General features: G+C 46.7%; 1 protein-coding gene across 1 annotated transcript; it reads right to left on the minus strand.

Annotated features, from left to right (window-relative positions):
- Positions 1–203: 203 nt before the first annotated feature.
- Positions 204–7,519, minus strand: PLEKHF1 (pleckstrin homology and FYVE domain containing 1). Its single transcript, XM_014882285.2, has 2 exons — positions 7,441–7,519; positions 204–2,518 (listed from the first exon to the last, which is right to left on the minus strand). Exon 2 carries the CDS (start codon positions 2,504–2,506, stop codon positions 1,685–1,687), a length of 822 nt encoding a protein of 273 aa, XP_014737771.1. The 5' UTR covers positions 2,507–2,518; positions 7,441–7,519; the 3' UTR covers positions 204–1,684.
- Between the last annotated feature and the right edge of the window lie 12,756 nt (positions 7,520–20,275).

Below are 20,275 nucleotides of genomic sequence, written 5' to 3' on the forward strand. Positions count from 1 at the left end.
GACTTGGGAAAAGTCTGTCAGACAACACCATGGTATAAATAGAAAGGAAGCACCAGATTTGATGCCCTTACCTTCGAGCAGTAAATAGAAACCAGAGCATTCTCCCCACAGCTGAGGAGCCACAACTTGTGCTGGGCTGGCCAGGCCTGGATCCCAGCTCTTGTGCAGACTCTTGTTCAATAATAACATGCTTTATTGTCCTGTTTTCCTGGCTCCTTCCTGTTGGCCATATCTTTATTCACACACAGTCAAATGATACAAATTCATTGGAACAGTAGCAGTTTATAAAATACAGTAAGAATAATTATCTTGAACTGAAATTTAAAAAAAACACATGGCCATCTGTCAAGCAATGCACGGCTTGTAATAGGTCATGGTAAGGAAACATTTTAGAACATTGGCAGTGTATTCCCAGCCATGTTTCTTTTCCAGACCACAAAATACACAATACAAAAATATACTAAAAGTAATAACGGAGTTTGTAGAAATATCTGCTGCAAAACAATTGCTGTTGTCTGATTTCCTCTATATTTACTCCCGGGCTACATTATGATAGAATACTTGAATAAACACAGTTTATTTCTAACTGAATTTGAACTTTAAAGTTGATCTCAAGTAAACTATAAAGTCTTTGACTCCCATCCTTGAAGTACATAAAGGACCTTAACTTTGGACTCGTGGGACTGATAAGGCAGGAGGTGAGCCCACAAGTGAGAATCCGATGCCTTGGGCAGCAGCCCACGAGGGAAGGGGAAGTTGAAGTACTGTACTTCACAGGATCTTCATTTGGGGCTTTTTTCTGGATTTTTAAAGACTTTTAACAAGTCTTCCCTGGGCAGTCCTTTTACCTGACAGGCTTGAGTTTTTCAAGTTTCTAGTAATCTGGTATAACTACCTGTGTTTGAGATCTGGGCTCTGCACTTAATGGAGTGAACTGCAGTACCTCCCTCCCTCTGTGTTTCACTGCTCAGTGTAATTTTCCCTGTCTTTTTCCCCTCTCCTTTCCCCTCCTGGCCCCGTACCACTGGCATGGCCTCTTTCCATGTGGGAGAGCAGGATGCTCCAGTGCTTTGCTAGGGCTGCTCACAATGAGCCTCCCACAAGCTCCCTGCACTCCAAGTACCATTCTCTTAGTGTTTCCAACCTTGAGAGATGCAGATGAAGACAGGAGCCAGTGCTGGCCCCACCGTGCAGGGATGAGCACAGTTCCCTCAGGCTGGCACGCTTGCAGTGAGAATCTCAGACTGCTCATGGAAAGTGGCATCCAGAGTGGCCCTTGCCCTGACAGAGGAACACACTGTGAGCAGGCAAATGTGTTCAACTCTGGAATTTCTTGCTCCTTTTTCTCCCAAGAGCCAATCTCAAAACATTTCAAACAAGAAGTTCACATTGCTGTGTTTTAGCAGAGAGGAAGAATAAGGCACCGAAGGTGAGCTCATTTGGCCAAGACTGATCTACAGGGTGCTGTCCCAGTCCTCAGTGCTCTTCACTGAGCTGAACTCTCTGTGCTCATATCATATGAGATGTTCTCAGAGGGGTAACCTCACCTCTGCTCTGACACCACACACAGGGGCCAAGATCCACCTTCCTAGGCATGGCCTTCAGGGAAAGCATCGAGAAGGACACGCATTGGAGGCCAGAGGTTGGCTTCCCAGTGCCTGAACACCACCAGCCCCCAGGCAGGTCAGCTGTGGAAAGACGACCAGGATACTTCTGAGGTATAAAACTCCGTGTCTGCCGGCCAGTGCTCAGCTTTGTCATCGTCAGACTTGTCGCTGTCATCACCGCTGGAGGGCTCGTAGCCCTGGATGGCGGAGCGGATCGGCTCCGCCTGCCTCCGCTCCGCCTCCGCCTCCTTCTTCTCGTCTGCCAGCAGCTGCCTGTAGCACAGGTTGCAGACCCTCAGGGGCTTGGGGGACAGCCGGGGCATCAGGAACCGGTGCCTGGAGCAGTCTGCGCACACGACGAAGCCGCACTTGCGGCAGTGGTGCCTGCGGGTGAGCGTGGAGAACTTGGTGTGCGTGCAGCGCATGCAGATGTCCGTGGCCTTGTCCGGGATCCAGGGAGCCGCGTGCTCCCTGCACGGCTGCCGGCCCGTCTTGGTCAGCAGGTGCTTGATGCACTCCTCCAGATGGCTGATCCACTCCTTCCTCTCCGTGAGCGAGGCTGCAGACACCACAAAGGACTTCTTGGAGGTTTTAATCATCCAACGGTTCTTCATCTGCAAGGTGTCTGGCAGCGTCTCCAAAGTGACATCTTCGAGGGGGATGATGTGCTGGGAGTTGTACTTCCTTTTGTTGATGATTATGCTGCCGTAGACGAGGATGTCGTTGAAAAGGAAAAATATGCGAGGCTTTGGTTTCTTGCGGCATTCTTTGGTTAAAATCCCTTCTCCCAGAAGGACCCTGCCCGGCAAGGCCAAGGGCTGGCCAGAAGCCCCAAAGCAGTTTTCCACAGCAGCAATGCGCTGGCTGTTGATCTCCGTGTTTGCAAGGTGGTCCACCATCTCCAGCTCGCTCTGAGGAGAGGAACACAAAGAGGGAAGTGGTGAAACTGCAAACATCTGCACCTGGGGGAAGGCGAGTAGTCAGTGTATGCACAGGTGAGATGCTCCTAATGCATCTGAGGGTACAGGTAATCTCCTGAGCACCCCTTGCTTTAGTTTGTTACCTTTCTAAATAAAATCTTCAAACTTTCTGACCTCATTTTGCAACAGCCCAGGCTATATTGGGATGGCTCAATTTGCAGCAATAGAAAGCCCCTGAAGGCAGAGCCAGGTCTTCCTCATTGTGCTTTTTACCAGTCTCCCTGTGTACCCTTAGAAAAGAAAGCTGCTTGGTCTGTACCTGATTTTATGCAGATCCATAGATGTGCATAAAAGGGTCTTGAGAGCAAGCCTCCCGTTTCTGACTGCACACCTGCTTTCTCAAGGATTGGTTATATACACATCCCCCTCCACAGCTCCTCAGCCAGAGCTGAGGCAGGAACAAAAGAAAACTCTGTGGTTTCATTTGTTCCTGCTGGTCTTCCATGCATGACAAAAATGGTTAAAAAAATAAATTAAAAAAGCCCCCATGATGTGAATAAACCCACACAAGCTAAGCCTTTCCTCCATTATCCCAGGACTGATGGTGCTTCCAAATTCAAGACACATCATTCTGACAACAGTGTGAACTGTGCTGAAGGGGAAGTGGAATGCAGCACACTCATCTCTCCCACACCTCTGCACCCTCCTTCTCACACAATCTGGGGTTTGATAGTGTGCTGTATTTTTGCTCTAACAGGAAACCCAGGTAAGGTTAACTCTGCAGTGAAAGCAGCTGCTTGCTCTTGGCAGTCTGCAGTAAGGAAGGCACTCCCTGTAAGTCGATTTTTTGGTTGCCCCTTGCAGGCTGGAGGGTGCTGCCCCAAGGCCAGCTGGCCATGGGAATGTGAGTCATTTCCTCCTGCAGCGAGGTAGCTCAGCCATCACGAGGCACTCCGAGATCACAGGGGCATGTGTCCTCACCCTGCTATTGCTAATGGCTCATCAAACCACTCGTGCAGAGCTGCTCTCCACTGCCATCCCTGTGCTCCCTGCCCAGAGTCCCTGCTGCCAAGAGCTGGAGGGAAGGGGCAGAGGAGGATGACAACATGTCTGAATGTCCCTGTGTGTGTGGGACATTCTACCCCTGCCCCTCAGCCCAATCACCCCTTTGCTGTGCTGGAAGGGAAACCACAGAGCAGCTGCTGAAGGCTGTGCACACCGTGTACCTCTCACCTGACCCATGTGGCAGACAGACCAGGCAATCCCTCTGAGTTCTCAGGATTTCCTTCTCTGGAGTGAGAAGTCACAAGACCAAGACGCAGGTTTAGCCATGGGAGACCTAAATGAAGTGACCTACCCTGCAGAAATAGCTTTCACTGAGAGGCACTGAGTGGTGAGTGCTCCTGAAGAGCTTTCCTCAGGGTCTCCCTGGAGCTGGAGGAAGGATTTGTATCCTCAGAGCCCCAAAGCACTGGAATGCACTGGATGGAGCTAGGCACTGTTGGGCACATCCACTCATGTGAATGGGCAGTTTACATTTACTGACTGCTCTGGCCAGGCTGCAGCCAGAGGGGGAATTCCAGGGGCTGAAATCACACCCCAACCAACCTGCCATGGCACAGACATGCAGCAGCTGGGCAAAGATCTGTTACCTGTGATCAGAGAGGAGAGAGCCTCCATTCCCCACGTGGATCTGTGCAAGGAGAGGAGATGCCCTGCTGCAATTAGCACCGTGTGTTTTCACCCTCTCCATCTTAAATACACAAATTAGGTGAAGAACAAACAGGCAGGGCAAACTGCTGTCCACAATTGTGCACCAAACTCCCTGAGCAGGGTTACCCAGACTCTCACCTATCCTGGGATGTGGTCTCTCCACAAATCCCTGGATGAGGAGTTTCTGTGTGGAAGAGCAAGATGGACACACAAATAATAAGGGAAAAACTTAAATTATAGCTTGGGATCCTTGGTGTGCAAAGACTGTGAGTGCAGTAATATACTGTCAAGAACTTTTGGCACCAGCAACACCAAATAGGATAAACCAAAGCAGTCCTACCAGTTTCCTTTCCTCATGCTTCTGGGTTAGGGAGCTCTTAGCCTACCTCTTTTATTTTATGTAGTTTAGAAGCATGGCCCAAGCTCTCAAGAACTTATGGTACTTGACATGACTCTATTTCTAGGGATCTCTGCACACCAGATTCCAGTGGAAACTAAAATATTTTGCCAGATGTAAACACCTTGCCTGCACAGAGCCAGGAAAGCCGAGCTCATTTTCAGGGGAGTGTAAGCTCTGCTGCTGTGAAAGCTTTAGCTGTTGCATTGAGCTGGGTCCCTGCAGAAAGGACCAGAAAGCTCTGGGACTTACTACATGGAGCAAAAGGAGAAGGGGCTGGCACAATCCTGTTATGTGAAAAAAACCTGAAAGTGAGCTCTTATTACACATCAGACTTCTACCTGCAGGTATGTCCTTACTCCTCCACCCTCTGGTCTGCTACCTAGTTAAAATACCACGAGTTAACCTAAGAAAAGCCAGCTCTGTCGTGGGAAAATCTTCTCTGCTAAGACTAAAATTGTTAGTCTTAGCAGAGACAGCTAAATTACTGCTCTAGCCCAGGGTATTTCTTGAAGAAGTTTTCCTGGGATGCAAAAGCAGAATGTTTCCCTTCCATCTCTCTCCCCCCCTCAGGCATAAGTGACTGGAGAACAGCACCTACACATAATAAAAAGTTTAAAAAAAAAGATGAAAAAAAAGTAAGAGTGGGACTTACAGTGCCTACCTTCAGACTTGGACAACTCATGCTATCCCTCTGTGTGCTCCCTGTTCAGGTAGAGGGGACAAACAGCCATGTGAGGTGCTGACTCATCACATCCCACCATAGGCCAGATCCTGCCCTGAGTTCCACACAGCACTCAGCTCGACTGACCACATAAAACCCAATTTCATGTTAATACTGTGACTCACTGCAAGTAATCCACAGTTTGGCTTTGGAACGCAAGCACTTTGTGACTCTGGTAAATAAAGATACTGCTGAGTGTCACTACAGTCTCCTTTCCTGGGAGATGAGAGCCTCTCCCTTTGGAACAAAGTGAAGATATGAAGTCTAATCTATTGTATTCGTTTTGGTAAACTTTTTTTCCTGTTTGCTCAAGTTTGCAGTGCCAGGTTAGCAGGGTCACAGTGCTTATTACCAAGTGCTACATATGCCCATGCAGCGGCAGCAGCTTACCCAGCTGAAATTAGGATGGTAAGATGTGTTTTTCTGGTGTGCTGCTTTTCGCAGCACACAGAAATTTTTGGCAAGGCGAATTCTGGGGTTGTTTTTTTCATCAAACCTGCTGGTTCTACATGTGATCAAATACTATACAGTGAATATGACTGATGTTCAAAGGAAAAAAAATACAGCTTGGCACTCCACTCCAGAAGTAAGCACGCCACGACAGTTAACAATGAGTGCTTGTTCACTTGTGATTATAAACAGCCATGCTGATGCCTGCCAGGCACAGCATTTCAACTTAAGCTCACGGGTCAGCAAGCCTGGGGTATGTTTTTCAAGTCTGTATGTATCTAAGGCTTAGGTGTACTGATGTAGAAGCTGTTCTACCTGATCCTTCCATTCCTGCCATCAGGCGGAACTGACAGCCTTGCTATCCACTGCATACCTCATGCATACCATGCATGGGATGGTCCATGACACCCAGATCTGACTGCTGAGGGCTGCCAGCAGAAAATGCCCCGAGCTTCATCTCTCTGCAGCTTTCCTTCACTCCCTCTTTCTGCTCTGCTCTGAGAAATCTCTCCTGGAGTTAGGGCTGGCATAAACTCTTGCTCACCAAGGACAGCAAGTAGGGCACAGCTGCCTGAGCAGGCATTTAGAGCAAGAACAAAGTCCTTTTCCTGCCTGAGGGCATTTCAGCTCGCTTCCCTCTTTCCCGGCATGCTGTAACTGCTGGGGTAAGGAGGGCAGGCTCTGGTAACCCCCTTCCTGCCATGCTTATGAAGAACCCAAGGCAGCGCACGTACATTTTGGGACTAGCTATCACATCAGCCCTTTAAGAATGTCACCAGTCCCAGTGGGACATGGACTGACTGAGCTACCCAGCTTCTCGGCACCGCTGCTCACAGCGGCAGCCTGAGCTCAGCTGTGGCTCTTGCCACGAGTGCCAGCCAGGCTCAGAGGCGCCCAAGCAGCGGAGGAAGGGAAGGAAGGAGAACATGAAAGTCAGGGCAGAGCCTTACCCCTCGGTCCCCCCGCTCCCTGTCCCTGCACTCATCCCGAGGCTCTCCGCCCGCACCTCCCGCCCCGCTGCCACCGGACCCTTGACCAAGGACACACACGGGCTGGCTGCCGAGGGGGAACCACCGAGGGAAGCGACAATTCCCTGTCCCCACAGCGCCTGGGAGCGCACGTGGCCCTCTGGAACAGGAGCACGAACCAAGCGGGGTCCCGCTTACAGCTCCGCAGCGGGAGCAGCGTCCGGGCTTTTGGTACACGGGCAAAGTTGGTAACTCGGGCCGCGCACAGACACCGCGGGACGGGACGGGACACCCAGACCGGCAGCGCACACCGCGGGACCCCGGGACGGGCAGCACAAACCCTGGGACGGGCAGCACACCCCCCGGGACGGGCAGCACACCCCCCGGGACGGGCAGAACACCCCCCGGGACGGGCAGCACAACCCTCGAGCCCCTGGGACGGGCAGCACAACCCCCGGGACGGGCAGCACAACCCCCGAGACGGGCAGCACACTCCGCAGGCCGAGCCCCGGCGGCACACACGGCCCCCCCACCCCGCCGCTCTGTCCCACGGCGGACGGAGCGGAGCCGCCAGACCCGTCCTGTCCCCCCGCTCCATCCCGGCGGTGTAAAATCCCCGGCTGTCCCCTCCGCCCCACACCGAATCCCGCTCGCCCATTACCTGCCGGCCAGCCCCGGCCAGCGCTCCCGCGGGCCGCGCCGAGCGGCTCCGCTCCGCTCCAGGGCCGGGCCCGCCGCCGCTCCCCGCCCACCGCCACCGCGGCCAATGGCGCCCCGGGGCCCCGCCAGCACCGGGCGGCGCTGCCGGAGCTGCGGGGGAGCGAGCGGGGCTGAGAGTGCCCGCTGGGTGCGTGGGAGCAGGGGCTGCCTGTGCCACGGCTGCCCGTGTCCCTTGCCTGCCCGTGTCCCTCGTCTGCCCTGTGTCCCTCGTCTGCCTGTGCCCCCTGTCTGCCCCTGTCCCTTGTCTATGTCCCGTGTCTGCCCGTGTCCCGTGTCTGCCTGTGTCCCTCGTCTGCCCGTGCCCCTTGTTCACCTGTGTCCCATGGCTGTGTCCCCGGAGGACTGACTGTGTGTGTGTCCCACAGCTGCTTGTGCCCATGGCTGCGTGTGCCCTGCTCACAGCCACCACCCTCCTGCACTCTCCACTTGGCCCCGCAAGCATAACTCAGTGTATTTCGTTTGCTCGCTGCTCTAAGTTTCAAGTTTCATCATCATCCCCTAATCACGGTATATTCCACCAAGCAGAATGACACATGGATGACGTTGTATAAAGATTGTTTTAGCGATAAAATATCCCCAGCGTTTTACAGTTAAGAAGAGGGATATAAATAGATCTACACATGCACTGGTCCGAAACAGAAACCAGACCTCTTCGCAAGCTTTGGATCACATCTTCTAACCACTTTTGTGATTGCAGTTACAGATGTTTGTGTAGAGAACAAGCTATTAACACCAAAATTGGCGTTGCAGGGAAATCTTTTGCATTCCTCCCTCCCAGCCACTGCTCCCTCGAGCATGCCATGCCAGGAGGGCGGTGGGATTGGGAGAGGCTGGGAGTTCCCTCAGCACTGCTCAAGGTGCTGCAGGGGAGCCGAGCTCTGGCCCTTGCCAGGTGCAGTCACACAAGCCCAGGCCTGTGCTGATCTATAATTCAGGTGCTTGTTCACTTTCTGTAATAGCTTTTCTATTTTTAATGGGAAGTGATGGACCTGTCAAGGTATTAGAAACATTTTTTTTCTCCAGCTTTTAATTTTCTTTGGTAATAATAATGTGGGCTGGGAAGCTCATAGTGCACTTTAGAACTAAAGTGCTTGACAATCATAGGAGTTTCCACAAGACCTTATTTCTTTACGCTTTGTGTTTGTGTCAGACGAGCCGATAAATGAGGACATGGACTAAGTTCAGTGCAATATGTGGCTGCCTAGCAGTGTAGGAGGGATGGTAACAGAGAGGGCCACCAGGTCACTGACAAACCCCTGAAAACCTGGGAGAAATCTCAGCCCCCAGGGGAGGGAGGCTGCTGGGCTGGACACATTCAGGTTGTCACTAGGGCCTTAGCGTGGGGTCTTTTCACTCCTCCTGCCTTTTCTGTGGGGCTGAGTGGTGTGTTGGTGGAAGGAGCATGGTCTGCCTTTGCACACTGGTTCTCACCCCTGGGAACTGGTTTGTGCTGAGCTGGAGCACCAGCTCTCTCTGTCCTGGCTGCCTTGGGAGCAGTCTGCTAACTTTGGGGAGTTCTACCCAGCTTAGAAGTTAATTCTCTACAGAATGCTGGGGCTTTTTAAACAAGATCCAACTGTAAATATCTGTAAACTATAAATAGATAAAACACTGAATTAAATATGCCAGTTTGTCTTAGCTTACTCTGAAACTGCTTTTTTTCCTCCTGTATGCTAAAATTATTCTGAATTTGCTCTCACGTTATCTCAATCATAGTCTTTATTACTGAGATGTAATACTTTAGTTTATTTTTCTTGTTGTTTCTCAGTATGCTCACCTGGACAACACATCAACCAAACACAGCATTGGGTTGGCCAAAGCACCTGGGATTTGAAGGTTTTTTCCTTTGTCCCTCTTCAGTCAGAAGTGGAGGTGTGTTCAGGCAACTGTTGTGTAAGGCAAGGGAAACCCCAAGATACACTTAGGGCTCACAGTCGGTATTAAACAGTTGCAATTGAGAGCTGACTTTCTGTTGGTATTTTTTTGTTTGTCTTGGAAGCTCTTACACACTTGTTTGAATTCCTTACTGAGATACAAACTGAGAGTTTCACCAGTAATCTTAAGAGTTATTTGATAGGCAAACTCAGGAGCTTTGTTTTTCCTGGCTGTAAAACCAAACATTTGTGGGACCGCTTGAAAAAGCTGCAGCCCAAATTACCAGCTTTTAATGCAACTAGAGCAAGGTGAAGAGACTTTATCTGATTGCCTCTGGCATTTTCTCCGAAGCCACTTGTTTCTCAGTAGCAGAAATATCTTGCCCAATTGGGATGCAATAATTTCCAAGCAAGTAAAGGAAACTGCAGCTGCTCAGCTGAGTCAGCCAAAGGTAAGCTCTGCAGGGGAGAAAATGTTTTTTTATTATCTTCTAGTGGCAAAATTACTACAACAGCCTGCAGGAAAAGATTAGATTATAATAGTAGCAAAAACATCTGTTAAATTCTCAGCTCAGTGTACGTTTAGTGCATGTTTGAAAAAGAAGAAAAAACAATCCAGGCATTTGATAAAATTCTTTTGAATAAAAATATTTAGATTCAGTTTGGGATGTTAGGAACCCACTGTGATCATGGGATAGACAGTGGTTTTAACTAATTGACTACATGGGGCATTTAATCAGTGGACAAGACAGCTTTTAGCAATGGAGATTTTATTGAATTGAGCTTGGCATACTGTGACCTAATGAAGGAATAAGACAACTCGTGTTCATCATACAGGTTACTTGTAGGGATGAGTGACCTCTGTCCTGAGTGAGAGTGTGGTGTGTGGGGGTGGAATGCCTCTGTCTCCCAGGGATTCAGTTAATCAGCCTCTTCTAGAAAAGTGTGACTTGCCATGATTGATTTGTGTCTCTGAAGCCCTACCAGCTTCATCTGCCTGCTTTAGAAATGAGTTGTTCCAAATTTGACAGTGCAGAAATCACATCCATGCTCAGCTCTGTCAGTACAGGCTGGAACTTCAGTTTCCAAATTCTCACTAGTGCATGTGCCTTGAAATTGCTGCCCAGCAAACCTGTTTCAGAGGATGCTGGTGCCTTTAGGGCATCTCTCAACCCTCGTTGAGAGGAAATTACCTTCTTCTTGAGTGCCTCTGGGTGCCTGGCTGCAAAATGATTGTCCAAGTGATGAAAGTATTCCTGAAAGCAACCTTTACTTGCTCCTCTGCCTTTTGCATAAAGCAATACTCAATCAATGTGCTTTTGATTTTTTTACAGAGGCATTGCTGTGGTCTCTGTGTGTGCTGCACTTTATTGTCAGGATCTTGAAGTACAGCATAAATTGTAATAACTGTGAGGGTTTGTACCCTTCTCATAGGGAGTTCCACTCTTGGAGAGTTTCATTTGGTCACACGGTGCTTGGTCACCGACATTGAACAGTGGGTTATTTGCTATTGTCCTCAGTGACACGGGCTGTGGCTCCGAGTGAATCACTTGGGAGCTGAGGAACATGCCCCAGAGCTCCTGACTCACAGCCCGTGTGCCTCCCCACTGCACCATGGCCCAGCTCACAAATCTCAGCAATCCTTACAAGGGCTGTGGTCTGCAAGGATGAAAAAACCTCTCACATTTGCAGATTCTCAAGTTACAAGTTTGTCTTGGTGTTTGCTGCACCCTTCCCTGCTCAGACCTCAGCCCTGCTCCAGGGTCACATGGGTACAGGGCTGTAGAGTTGGAACTTCAGTCTTGAATAACCAGTAATGATCAAAATAATTTCTGAGTGGAATCTGAGTTGGTCGCGATGAGTCTTGGGTTGCACCCAAGAACTGCCCAGAGCAGGGACTCACAACAGGGGAAGCTCAGAAATTTGAGCTCTCCTGAGGAGCGGGATGGGTGAGCACACACTGATAAAGAAGCAGGAGCTCTGACACGCTGCCAGCCCCTGTTTCTGAGCAGTGCTCCCCAGTGCTGGGAACAGGCTCGAGCTGAAATATAAAAGGTGAAGGTGAGGAAAAGAGAATATAAAATGCCAGAGCTGTGAGAAGGTGCAGGTGTTCAGTGCAGAAAGGGATGTAATATTAGAACAAAATATATGACATTAATGTGGGAAAAAAGAGGTGTGTCCTGAAGAGCTACTGAATGCATTTTTCAGCATGCTGTGAGAGAGTGCTGCACCTTCTGAGCTCAGCCTTCCTTCCTGAAGGCACATTCTGTGCACGTTCTTCTGAACTCTTTTCCTACTGTGGCTATTCTGTCTGAGCAGTGATCCCGTATTCAGTGTGCTTTTATTGCACAAGATAAATCATGGTGAACAAATAACTGGTGAGCAAGTGTTTCAAAGACTAAACTGAGGTAGATTAGCCATTTCAAATATTGAAATAGGGAAAAAGCATGGGGAACAAGAGTGTGATAATCACTGGTTAATGCAAAAAGATGTAAATGACTGATTGACTGATTAGTCGAAGACAAATAAAAGAGTGTAATTCCTGAACCCTGCTTTGCCTATGGATAGAGCTTCTATTTATGTGAAGAACATGCTTTGGTCTTTTTCCTTTGTAACTGCTGCCAGACTGAATGTGTGTGTTGTTCAGAAAGGAAAAACCTTCTCTTTGTAAGGGATCTTGCCCCACACCAATGTCTTTTGTGCAGGAAGGAATCTGCTGCCATTGCCTGGGGAAGCTTCATGAGTGCATGTGTGGAGAGCTCTGAGAAAGGGGAACAGAAAAGGAAATATTTAGTTCCTTTTGTTATCTTCAAATATTAGAGAACACGGCCAGGTGGTGTGGTTTTTTTCCAAGGTGTTCTGCTGACATCCTGGAAACCAAGAGAGCAAACCTCAGCTTGGCTGAGATCCCCATCCATTGACATGCTGGATCTTTAAGTGGAAGGTGCTGATCTGAATGAGGAATTGGGGATTTCTTCTGAGGTAGAAGAGGTTTATTGGCTTCTAGAGGTTGTGTTGCTGCCTGGGCTGGGCAGGATGTATGAGATGTGACACAGAGGATGTATGAGGGATCACACTTTAATTTGTGAGGTGTAAAAATTGTTGTCTGGTTGAGAAACCAGTGGAATGTTGTGTAATAGGAGGTGTGTGGGTGCTGTTGGGGGACATCTGAAGGAGGAGGTGAGGATTCTGCTCTGCTCAGCTCAAGCTCTGCAAGAATTGTCCATATCCAGGTGGTACCATTCTGCCTTTTGGGGAGAGTTTTGCAAGAGTTAACGTTTTCCTGAGAGTTCTCTCTTATTCATGTACTGAATACTGAAATACAGGATGCCTTGGTTTTGTTTTCTTTTTTTGTTGTTGTTGTTTTTGTTTTAGTTTGGTTTTTTGTTTTATCTGTTCTCAGAATGAAATATTCCTTCTCTAACCGAAGAGCAGCTGGGGGGAGGCAGGGGAAGGCACTGCAGGTTGGCTCTGTACCATTTGGGTTGTTTGATTTCATTAGCTTGGGAGCCCTCACAAACACCTCAGGCCATGCACCTCCTCATGGACCCAACTTGGGAGAATCTCTTGCTGCTACTGCAGGCATTAGCCTTCATTAATACAATTAGCATAATAGCGATTAGGATTCATTATTCCCAGAAAATAGATAAAGCTGGTAATACATATCTCTGAATCGAATTCCTCAGTGCCTTATCTTGGGATTGCTTTATTTTGGAGTTGTTTGCTGTTTATATCCTTCCATCTTCTGGAAAAAAAAAAAAGAAAGCCACTTAATTATAAAACTGTTTGGGTCAAAGAAATGCCTGGAATGATCTTTCTGCATCCTAAATAGGTGAAGTGATCTATGGGACCCTCACAGCTCACACAGCCACTCAACAGTCAAAACTGCAAACTTCTTCAAGCACAAAAGCTACTTAGTTTCCCCATGTCGAGGACTTTTTATAATAGCAATAAGACAACTCTAGAGAGAGTCATCTAATATTAACTCCAGGGAGCAATCATCTAATCACAATCTGGGGGTGATTTGAAGCACTCATCTGGACCAAATGCCTCACAACACCCCAGGAGTGGTTTTATTGCATGATAGCAGTACCCCATTGAGCCTTATTGCTTAATTAAAAACAAATTCCCAAGTAATTTTTTTGCCTTTCCATAAAAACACAGTAGTACATAGCATGTATAAAACATCCATTAAATGATGGTAGATGCAAATTTACGTTGTGAGATACAATCCGTTTCTTTACCACTTGGGGTTGAAGTTAAATGTAAAACCATTTCCTATAATCTGTGCACTGCTGTGTTTAGAGAGGAATAAATATGGGAAAGAGAGGTTCATTGTAGGACGCCTTGTTTTTATTAAGTGATATGTTCGGTCCCTTACAAAGGAATTCAAATTCTCATCCATCTTGCAGACACAGGAGTCAGTCATCATCGTGGCTTTTTCTGCTTCTTCCTGGAGATTTCCTCTGCTTGCACCATTTCAGGGCAGCACCTCAGAGTGCTGTCCTTGTGTGTGGGGCAGCCGTGGCTCTCTGAGCAGAGCACAGAGTGCTGCTGCTGTTTTCCACGCAGCACCCTGAGCAGGCGGTGCCCACGGGTCTGTGTGCGTTCTGCAGCCCAGCAGGGATTAAACCTGGTAGGTGCATGGTTTATTCTCTTTTGGTGCTGCTGCCCACAGCTGGCCTCAGGCTGAGCTGGCTGTGGCTGAGATGTCCCCAAGTCTTGCAGTTTCACTGGGAAAACTGCTACAGCTATGCAAGGGAGCCTGCTCTTCTTGGAACCCAGACTGTGCATGGGAACTGTGTGAAAACCCTTCCAGTTTCTGTAGAGGAATGCCTGGGCTGCCTTACACCTCTGCAGAGTGCTTTCATAGCCCCAAGGACTCTGAGTGTTGTTTACATGAGAAAAGAATAGGATGAATGTGTCCTTACAAACAGAGCATGAGAATCTGGTTGTAGATAGGGCCAGGGACTTAGAGATAGGGAAGCAAGGGAAGAAACCATCAGTTCTAAAAAATGTTACTAATTGACACAGACTGCTGCTCAGCCAAGGCCGTGCTAAATTCCTGAACTTACAGAAGAAGAACAAAGGCTTAATACAGTTATGAATAGTGCTTTGTTATAAAAGAAAAAATAAAGGAGGGTATGTATTAGAGGGGGGCATGGAGTAGGCAATTCTGGAGTCTGTACCTTCAGAGTGCCTGAGCCAGCAGGGAAAGGAAAAAGGTGATGTGGCCAGGAACTTAGGATAAAGAGGGGGCTGCATCCCCCAACAATTTGAAAGACCCCATGGAAAATGCCCCGTGGCCTCCCCCTCTATTCAAATAAAGTTACAGGACTCCTCTGTCTCCTTTTTGGACACAAACCTCTGGTGTTGTGAGTTTTTCCACACACATGTTAAAGGCAGAGGGAGCAAATCCAAGTTCTAAATGTTTATTCGAAAATCATACAGAGATTGATGGAGCCACTGCTCAGAAGTCCTGGCAACCAAAGCTATAATTGAGCTTTTGGCCACAGCACTGAAATAAATGAGGACAAAAAGGATTGATACGACATTTTCCTCAGATTTGTTGCTCAGGTTGCTTTTAATTGATGGAGATATCTTGCAAGAACGATTTTTAAAATAAAAGCTCAGAATTAGTAATAACTATTACTCTGGTTGTTCCAGATGCTGGAGCTTTCTCATGGTATCTACAAGCTCAGGACAGAGGATGACACTTGTGTCAGTCTCTCCCATTGTGGCCCCACTCAGTGTTGTGCACATCCTTCTTGTTTTCCCTATCAAACAGTGATTCCCCAAGGAAGCAATGTGTGGGTATCTACTGCAGCATTTGGGGTTATAGAGGCAGCTTGCTTTCCCCTGTACTTAGATTTTGTAAAAACATAATGTTGAGGGGTTTTTTTTGTGAACACTTTGATAGAATGCTTTGCTGACTTCATTTTTAATGTGCCATTAGAGAGATGTTAAATGTTGTTGTGGGGGATTTGTTTTAAAGAGGTTACAGCATTGTAGTGAGAAAATGGATGAGAGTAAACTGTTGCCTGTTTCTGCTGCCTGAGAACAGTCTGCAAGAGCAGCTAAAAGAATAATTAAACCTGTGTATTTAAAAGAGTTCTGTACTAACCTGGGACATTGCCAGGTCAGAAAAGGATGTGAAAGGATCTGACAGTGTTCTTGAACAATAAACACTTTTACCTGAAAGATCTCTGCTGGCATTATTAGGAGTGCCATTATCTTGCTTTGATCTGACTCTCTAGGACTGGCTGCTCATACAGCTGACACAGAGCAAGCAGCCAACAAAGGAAAGCCCTAATGGACTTTAATACCTTTAGTGAAGGGTTTCTCTTCCCATCAGATGTGTGTCATGTTACAAAGGCCCCTTTCATCTTCATGTGCCTGTGGAGATGGCTGGCAGCAGGGGACCAGCACAGCCCTGGGCTAGACAGGGTTTGGCAGAGTGGCTCTCACCTGTCCAGCCCAGGCTGGAGCTGCCAGGGGTCAGCAGTGCTCCCTGCCTGCCCTGCCTGTGGAGCAGCAGCCACTGGCACTGCCTGGATGCTGGGCAGGGAACAGTTCTGCTTCAAAACCCACTGCAAAAAACCCCCAAACAGACAGTGGGAAGTGCCCTGCCATGGCTTATTTTTAGGTGTTTTTGGCATTTTTGTTTGTTTGGTTGGTTTGGTTTGGGATTTTTTGCAAGTAGGTTTTGAAGCAGAACCAGGGATTTATTGGCCTGCTGGGGTGGGCCAAGGCACACCTTGGTCATGTGAAATTCCTGCCTTATTCTGACTGCTGCAGAGCTGAAGAATTAGCAGAGCACAGACCTAGCCTGTTCTGTCATCTGAGCACACGCAGCGAAGCTTTAGAACACAGAACAAAAATGATATCTGCTTTTATTTGGCCTTTCAAGATGAGGAGTCAGGAGTTTTATGTTGATGTTTCTGGGGTATTTATGACTCCCTTTAAGAGTATATTCTTCCACTGAGAAGAATATGAAGAGTGTGATATTTTAGCCATTGGAAATGCCTGGCTTAGTTTGGTTCTGTTTCCCGATTTCATTTTGACATGGTAGGCAATTCAGAAAATACATTTGCAGCAAGGAAAATGGAGTTGTTATGGAAACATCTGAGTGAGGCAGCTGACACGGGGTGATGCAGGCACCAGATTCGCTGTACAGACAGACACTAAAACAGCAAGTTCATGTAAGGTAAGGGAGCAGTTTCTAGGCACTGCCTGCTTCATGGGTGGGTTTTCTGGCACAAAGAGACAAAAAAACACTTTAGAACTGTGAGTATGTGGCTCCATCTTCTGGTACCAAAGCAAAGTGTGTTTCTCTGGATATAGACAGAGGTGGGATTTCTGTATCATTTTTATGTTAGCTTCTACTAAAGCAACAACAAACCCAGCAGCAACAATAAGAATAGTAAATGAAAATACCTGTGCCCTAGAGCCAAGCTGCAAGTTACTAATGTAGATTTCCTGAAGCTACAAGGCATTCTGCTGGAAGAAAAGTGCCTTTTGAAACATTCTCTTTGATGTTTAGCCCCAAGTGGCTTGTCTGCTTGTCTTCTAAAGCACGACACTGCTGTCCTATGTGCAAAGGGTGTTTGCTCAGTGTGAGCCCTCCCAGAGAAGCCTCGTGCCTGTGGAGGTGCTGCTCTCCTGCTCAGGGCTGTAGGATGGGTTCCTTTGTTTCCCTCTGCAACAACATCTTTGGCAAAGTAGCTAAAATTCCTGATGCATCCTCATGGAAATGCTGGCTGGGTAGAAGCAGGAATGAATGGCTCTTGGAGGTAGACTGCCAGAAGTCAAAAGAAAATAAAGCTGCTTTATGACTTCTCCAAACAGTGAATGTTGTTACAGCGCATATTGCGCATGCTTAATTGAGCTTGATTACTCAATCTGTTCACTTTAGTAACTCATTTTGGTTTAATCAGAAGTAAGTCATTGCTCAAAACCAGGAGGTGTTATCATTTGCTGGGTAAACCGTGGGTTTTCTAAATAATCCTAAAGAAATGCCCCAGCTTTGCTGCTTTAGAACAACACCCAACACAGCAGGTGATGATCTTGCTGAGGTGCTGTCCTAAAACTATTGTTTGCAAGTCGTTTCAAATAAGAGGCACAGCTCTGTAAATGCAAAATTAAAACTATGGACCATGTGCTTTGTTTGGTTTATTTCTGTTTACATATATAAGTGTGTTTGCTTTTTCCCCATGGATAGCTAGCCAAGGATAAAAGGACCCCAAATTCTTTGTATAAAGCACTAGTTTTCAGTCCAAACTACTTCATGGCTGAACTGTGACAGTGAAGGTGAGGGAATATAAATGTAATGGCCCCAGTGCTTGTGCCACTCTGAGATCACTAACGTGAGTGATGAGTTACTTGCAGCAGCATTTATTCGTGAAGAGGGTACCTGCTTGGGAAGAGTGCATTCCTGTATGGCAGGGAATCATATCACAAAAATCATTCCTAAGGTAAGCACTAGCCAAGGCTTCCCATCACGGCCTCAGCAGCAAGGCTGAGGATCAAAACTAGAGGTGAAACCAGGCTTTATTCTCCACTATGGTGCTTTTAAGGCCCCACACAGAGGGAAGCATTTTAAATAGCCACAGGCTGTGCTGATAAAATACCATTGCAATCTCCATAGCTGCTATTTAGTGTTTCTCACCTCTCCCTGATGCTGGGACTTCCCCTTGGAACTACCTGAGGTTTTCTCTTGAGGCTGCCTCCAGTTCCTACAAGCTTTTTCCCCCTCTCCCTATATTTAACCTTCAGTTTCATCCTGTTTCATTGGTGAAACCAAGCTGTAATTTCTAAGTGTCTGAGTCTCTCTGCATATCCCGTGGATTATTCAAAAGTCATCTACTCACCTTTCAGAAAGATGTCACAAGGGAAGCACCTTCCACTGACACTACCACTAAATAAATACTACAGACTTCTCTTTTTAGGAAGTACAGATCTTACCCGGAATGTGTTTGATAAATCAGATCTTTTACAGACATCTGGAGATTGTGTTTGCAAATCCCCAGCCAGCTTGTTTTGTAGTCATTGTCACCATAATTCAGGTTAATGTTGTTGCCACTTTTTACTTGCTAAAACACATGTGGTGCTTTATTGCTTAAGAAAAAAATAGTGGCTGCCTTGGAACAGAAATTCTTTTAAAACCTTTCCTGAAAGTTTGCTGTTTGGAGAAAAAAAAGTCAAATCAATTGTCCTATCTTTGAATTGCCATTCTGAAAATGCAAGCTGTGAAAAAAGATTACTTGGGTTCTGCAATGGAGAGAGTGTAAGGGTCTACACTGAGAATTATGTACCAATGGAGACCTAAAATAACAAGTGGAACAAGTAAACTTTTAGCTTTTCCTGTAAAGATTTGTTTAAAAAATATTAGATCCCAAGCGAGACTGCTCCTGCCAAGTTTTAAATCTCATTTGAATTTTTATAGCTGTTATAATCTCTGATATATAACCTTGGAAATAGGGTCTCATAACAGAAATGCCAGGTCCCTTGACTATTGCCTCGCAAAGAAGAGTTGCTGTAATAGGCTGCAATTCTGAGACAAGTTTGTAAGGCTGGCTTATGTCTGCATATCATCATTCCAATGGCTCTAAGCTGGGCTCCTCACATGACCTGAGGTTATTTGTGTGTATGTGATCAGCCGTGTGCAGCTGTTCCAGTAATGTCAGCCCTCTGAGCAGAACAGCACAATCCAGCATATCCACCAAAATGTTGTCACTGGGAGAGGCTTGGGGCTTGGACATGCTGTTAGGAAAAGTAAAGAACAGCTCATTTTCTGTTTTGCTGTCCTTATTCTTCTGCATTTCTGCACAGAAGAAATGGAAGTTCCCAAGGAGCCAAAAGGATTCCACATGCCAGTGCTCTTTTCCCTCTCATTATCATACGTTTGCAATCAAACTCTAATTTTTGAAATAAAAAACCTGCAGGATTCTTTATTGGGACTATTAAACCTTCAATCTTCATTATTTAGGATGGCTACTTACCTTTTACTCAATGAAGCCATAATGCAACTGCTCCTATAAAAACTATTGAAATGGCTACTGTGGCAGTGAGTAGATTTTCCTCCGTGTAAAATAATCTTCTGTGAGTAAGACATAACTATCATTCACATTAATTAGGCAGCCATATAATGGGGTGTTCAATAGCTATTACATCATTTAAATTCTTCACTGAGCACCTCAGCCACCCAAGAATTATCCAGCTGAACATTTCTGAGTCCATAATTTTTAAATAATCCTGTAGAGGAAGAATATGCATGGCAGAGTGTTGCAGACAATTTCACCAAGAAAAAGAAATTAATTTTATTCAGATTTATGGAATTATTTTAACATTTACAAGAAGTGCATAATCCTATTCTTCCCTTCCTCCCAGAATAATGGTGCTATAAAGTGGAGTCTATTTTGGGGCTGTACTGTGTCTACACCAACGAATGTCCAAGGAGCTGGGAGTCAGAGGGCAGTGATGGCAGCTGGGCACACAAACCCACAACGAGCTCATTTCCCTACACATTCTGTTATAAACCTGAGGCCATGGAGCCATGAGGCTCAGCTGAAAAGCCCTGACCCACAGAAAAGTGAGTGCAGTCATGCTGAGGTTTTGGTTTTGAAGTGTTTTGCCCTTAACAATCATAAGAGCCCTTAAGCATTTACATTCAGCTTTGGTTATTGATTTAAAATTCTGAGATGAAGCCAAAGTCCTTTGATTTGACTATTATCATTAATGTCGTAAGTATGTCATTATATATTTTTGTACCTTTCAAGATTAGTTCCTCAGTCAGAAGTATGTACATATTCCATGAGAGTAGGAGCTTACCCTGAGACTAACTAATTAACTAATTCTTAACTAATACAGCAGGAAAAGGTTTCTATTAACAGGCCTGTATGC

The sequence above is a fragment of the Sturnus vulgaris genome, chromosome 12 (assembly GCF_052056855.1).
Source record: "Sturnus vulgaris isolate bStuVul1 chromosome 12, bStuVul1.hap1, whole genome shotgun sequence".
NCBI classification, from domain to species: domain Eukaryota; kingdom Metazoa; phylum Chordata; class Aves; order Passeriformes; family Sturnidae; genus Sturnus; species Sturnus vulgaris.

Coding starts and splice junctions, on each gene's coding strand:
- PLEKHF1 (XM_014882285.2), bottom strand. CDS start 2,506: ATGGTGGACCACCTTGCAAACACGGAGATCAACAGCCAGCGCATTGCT.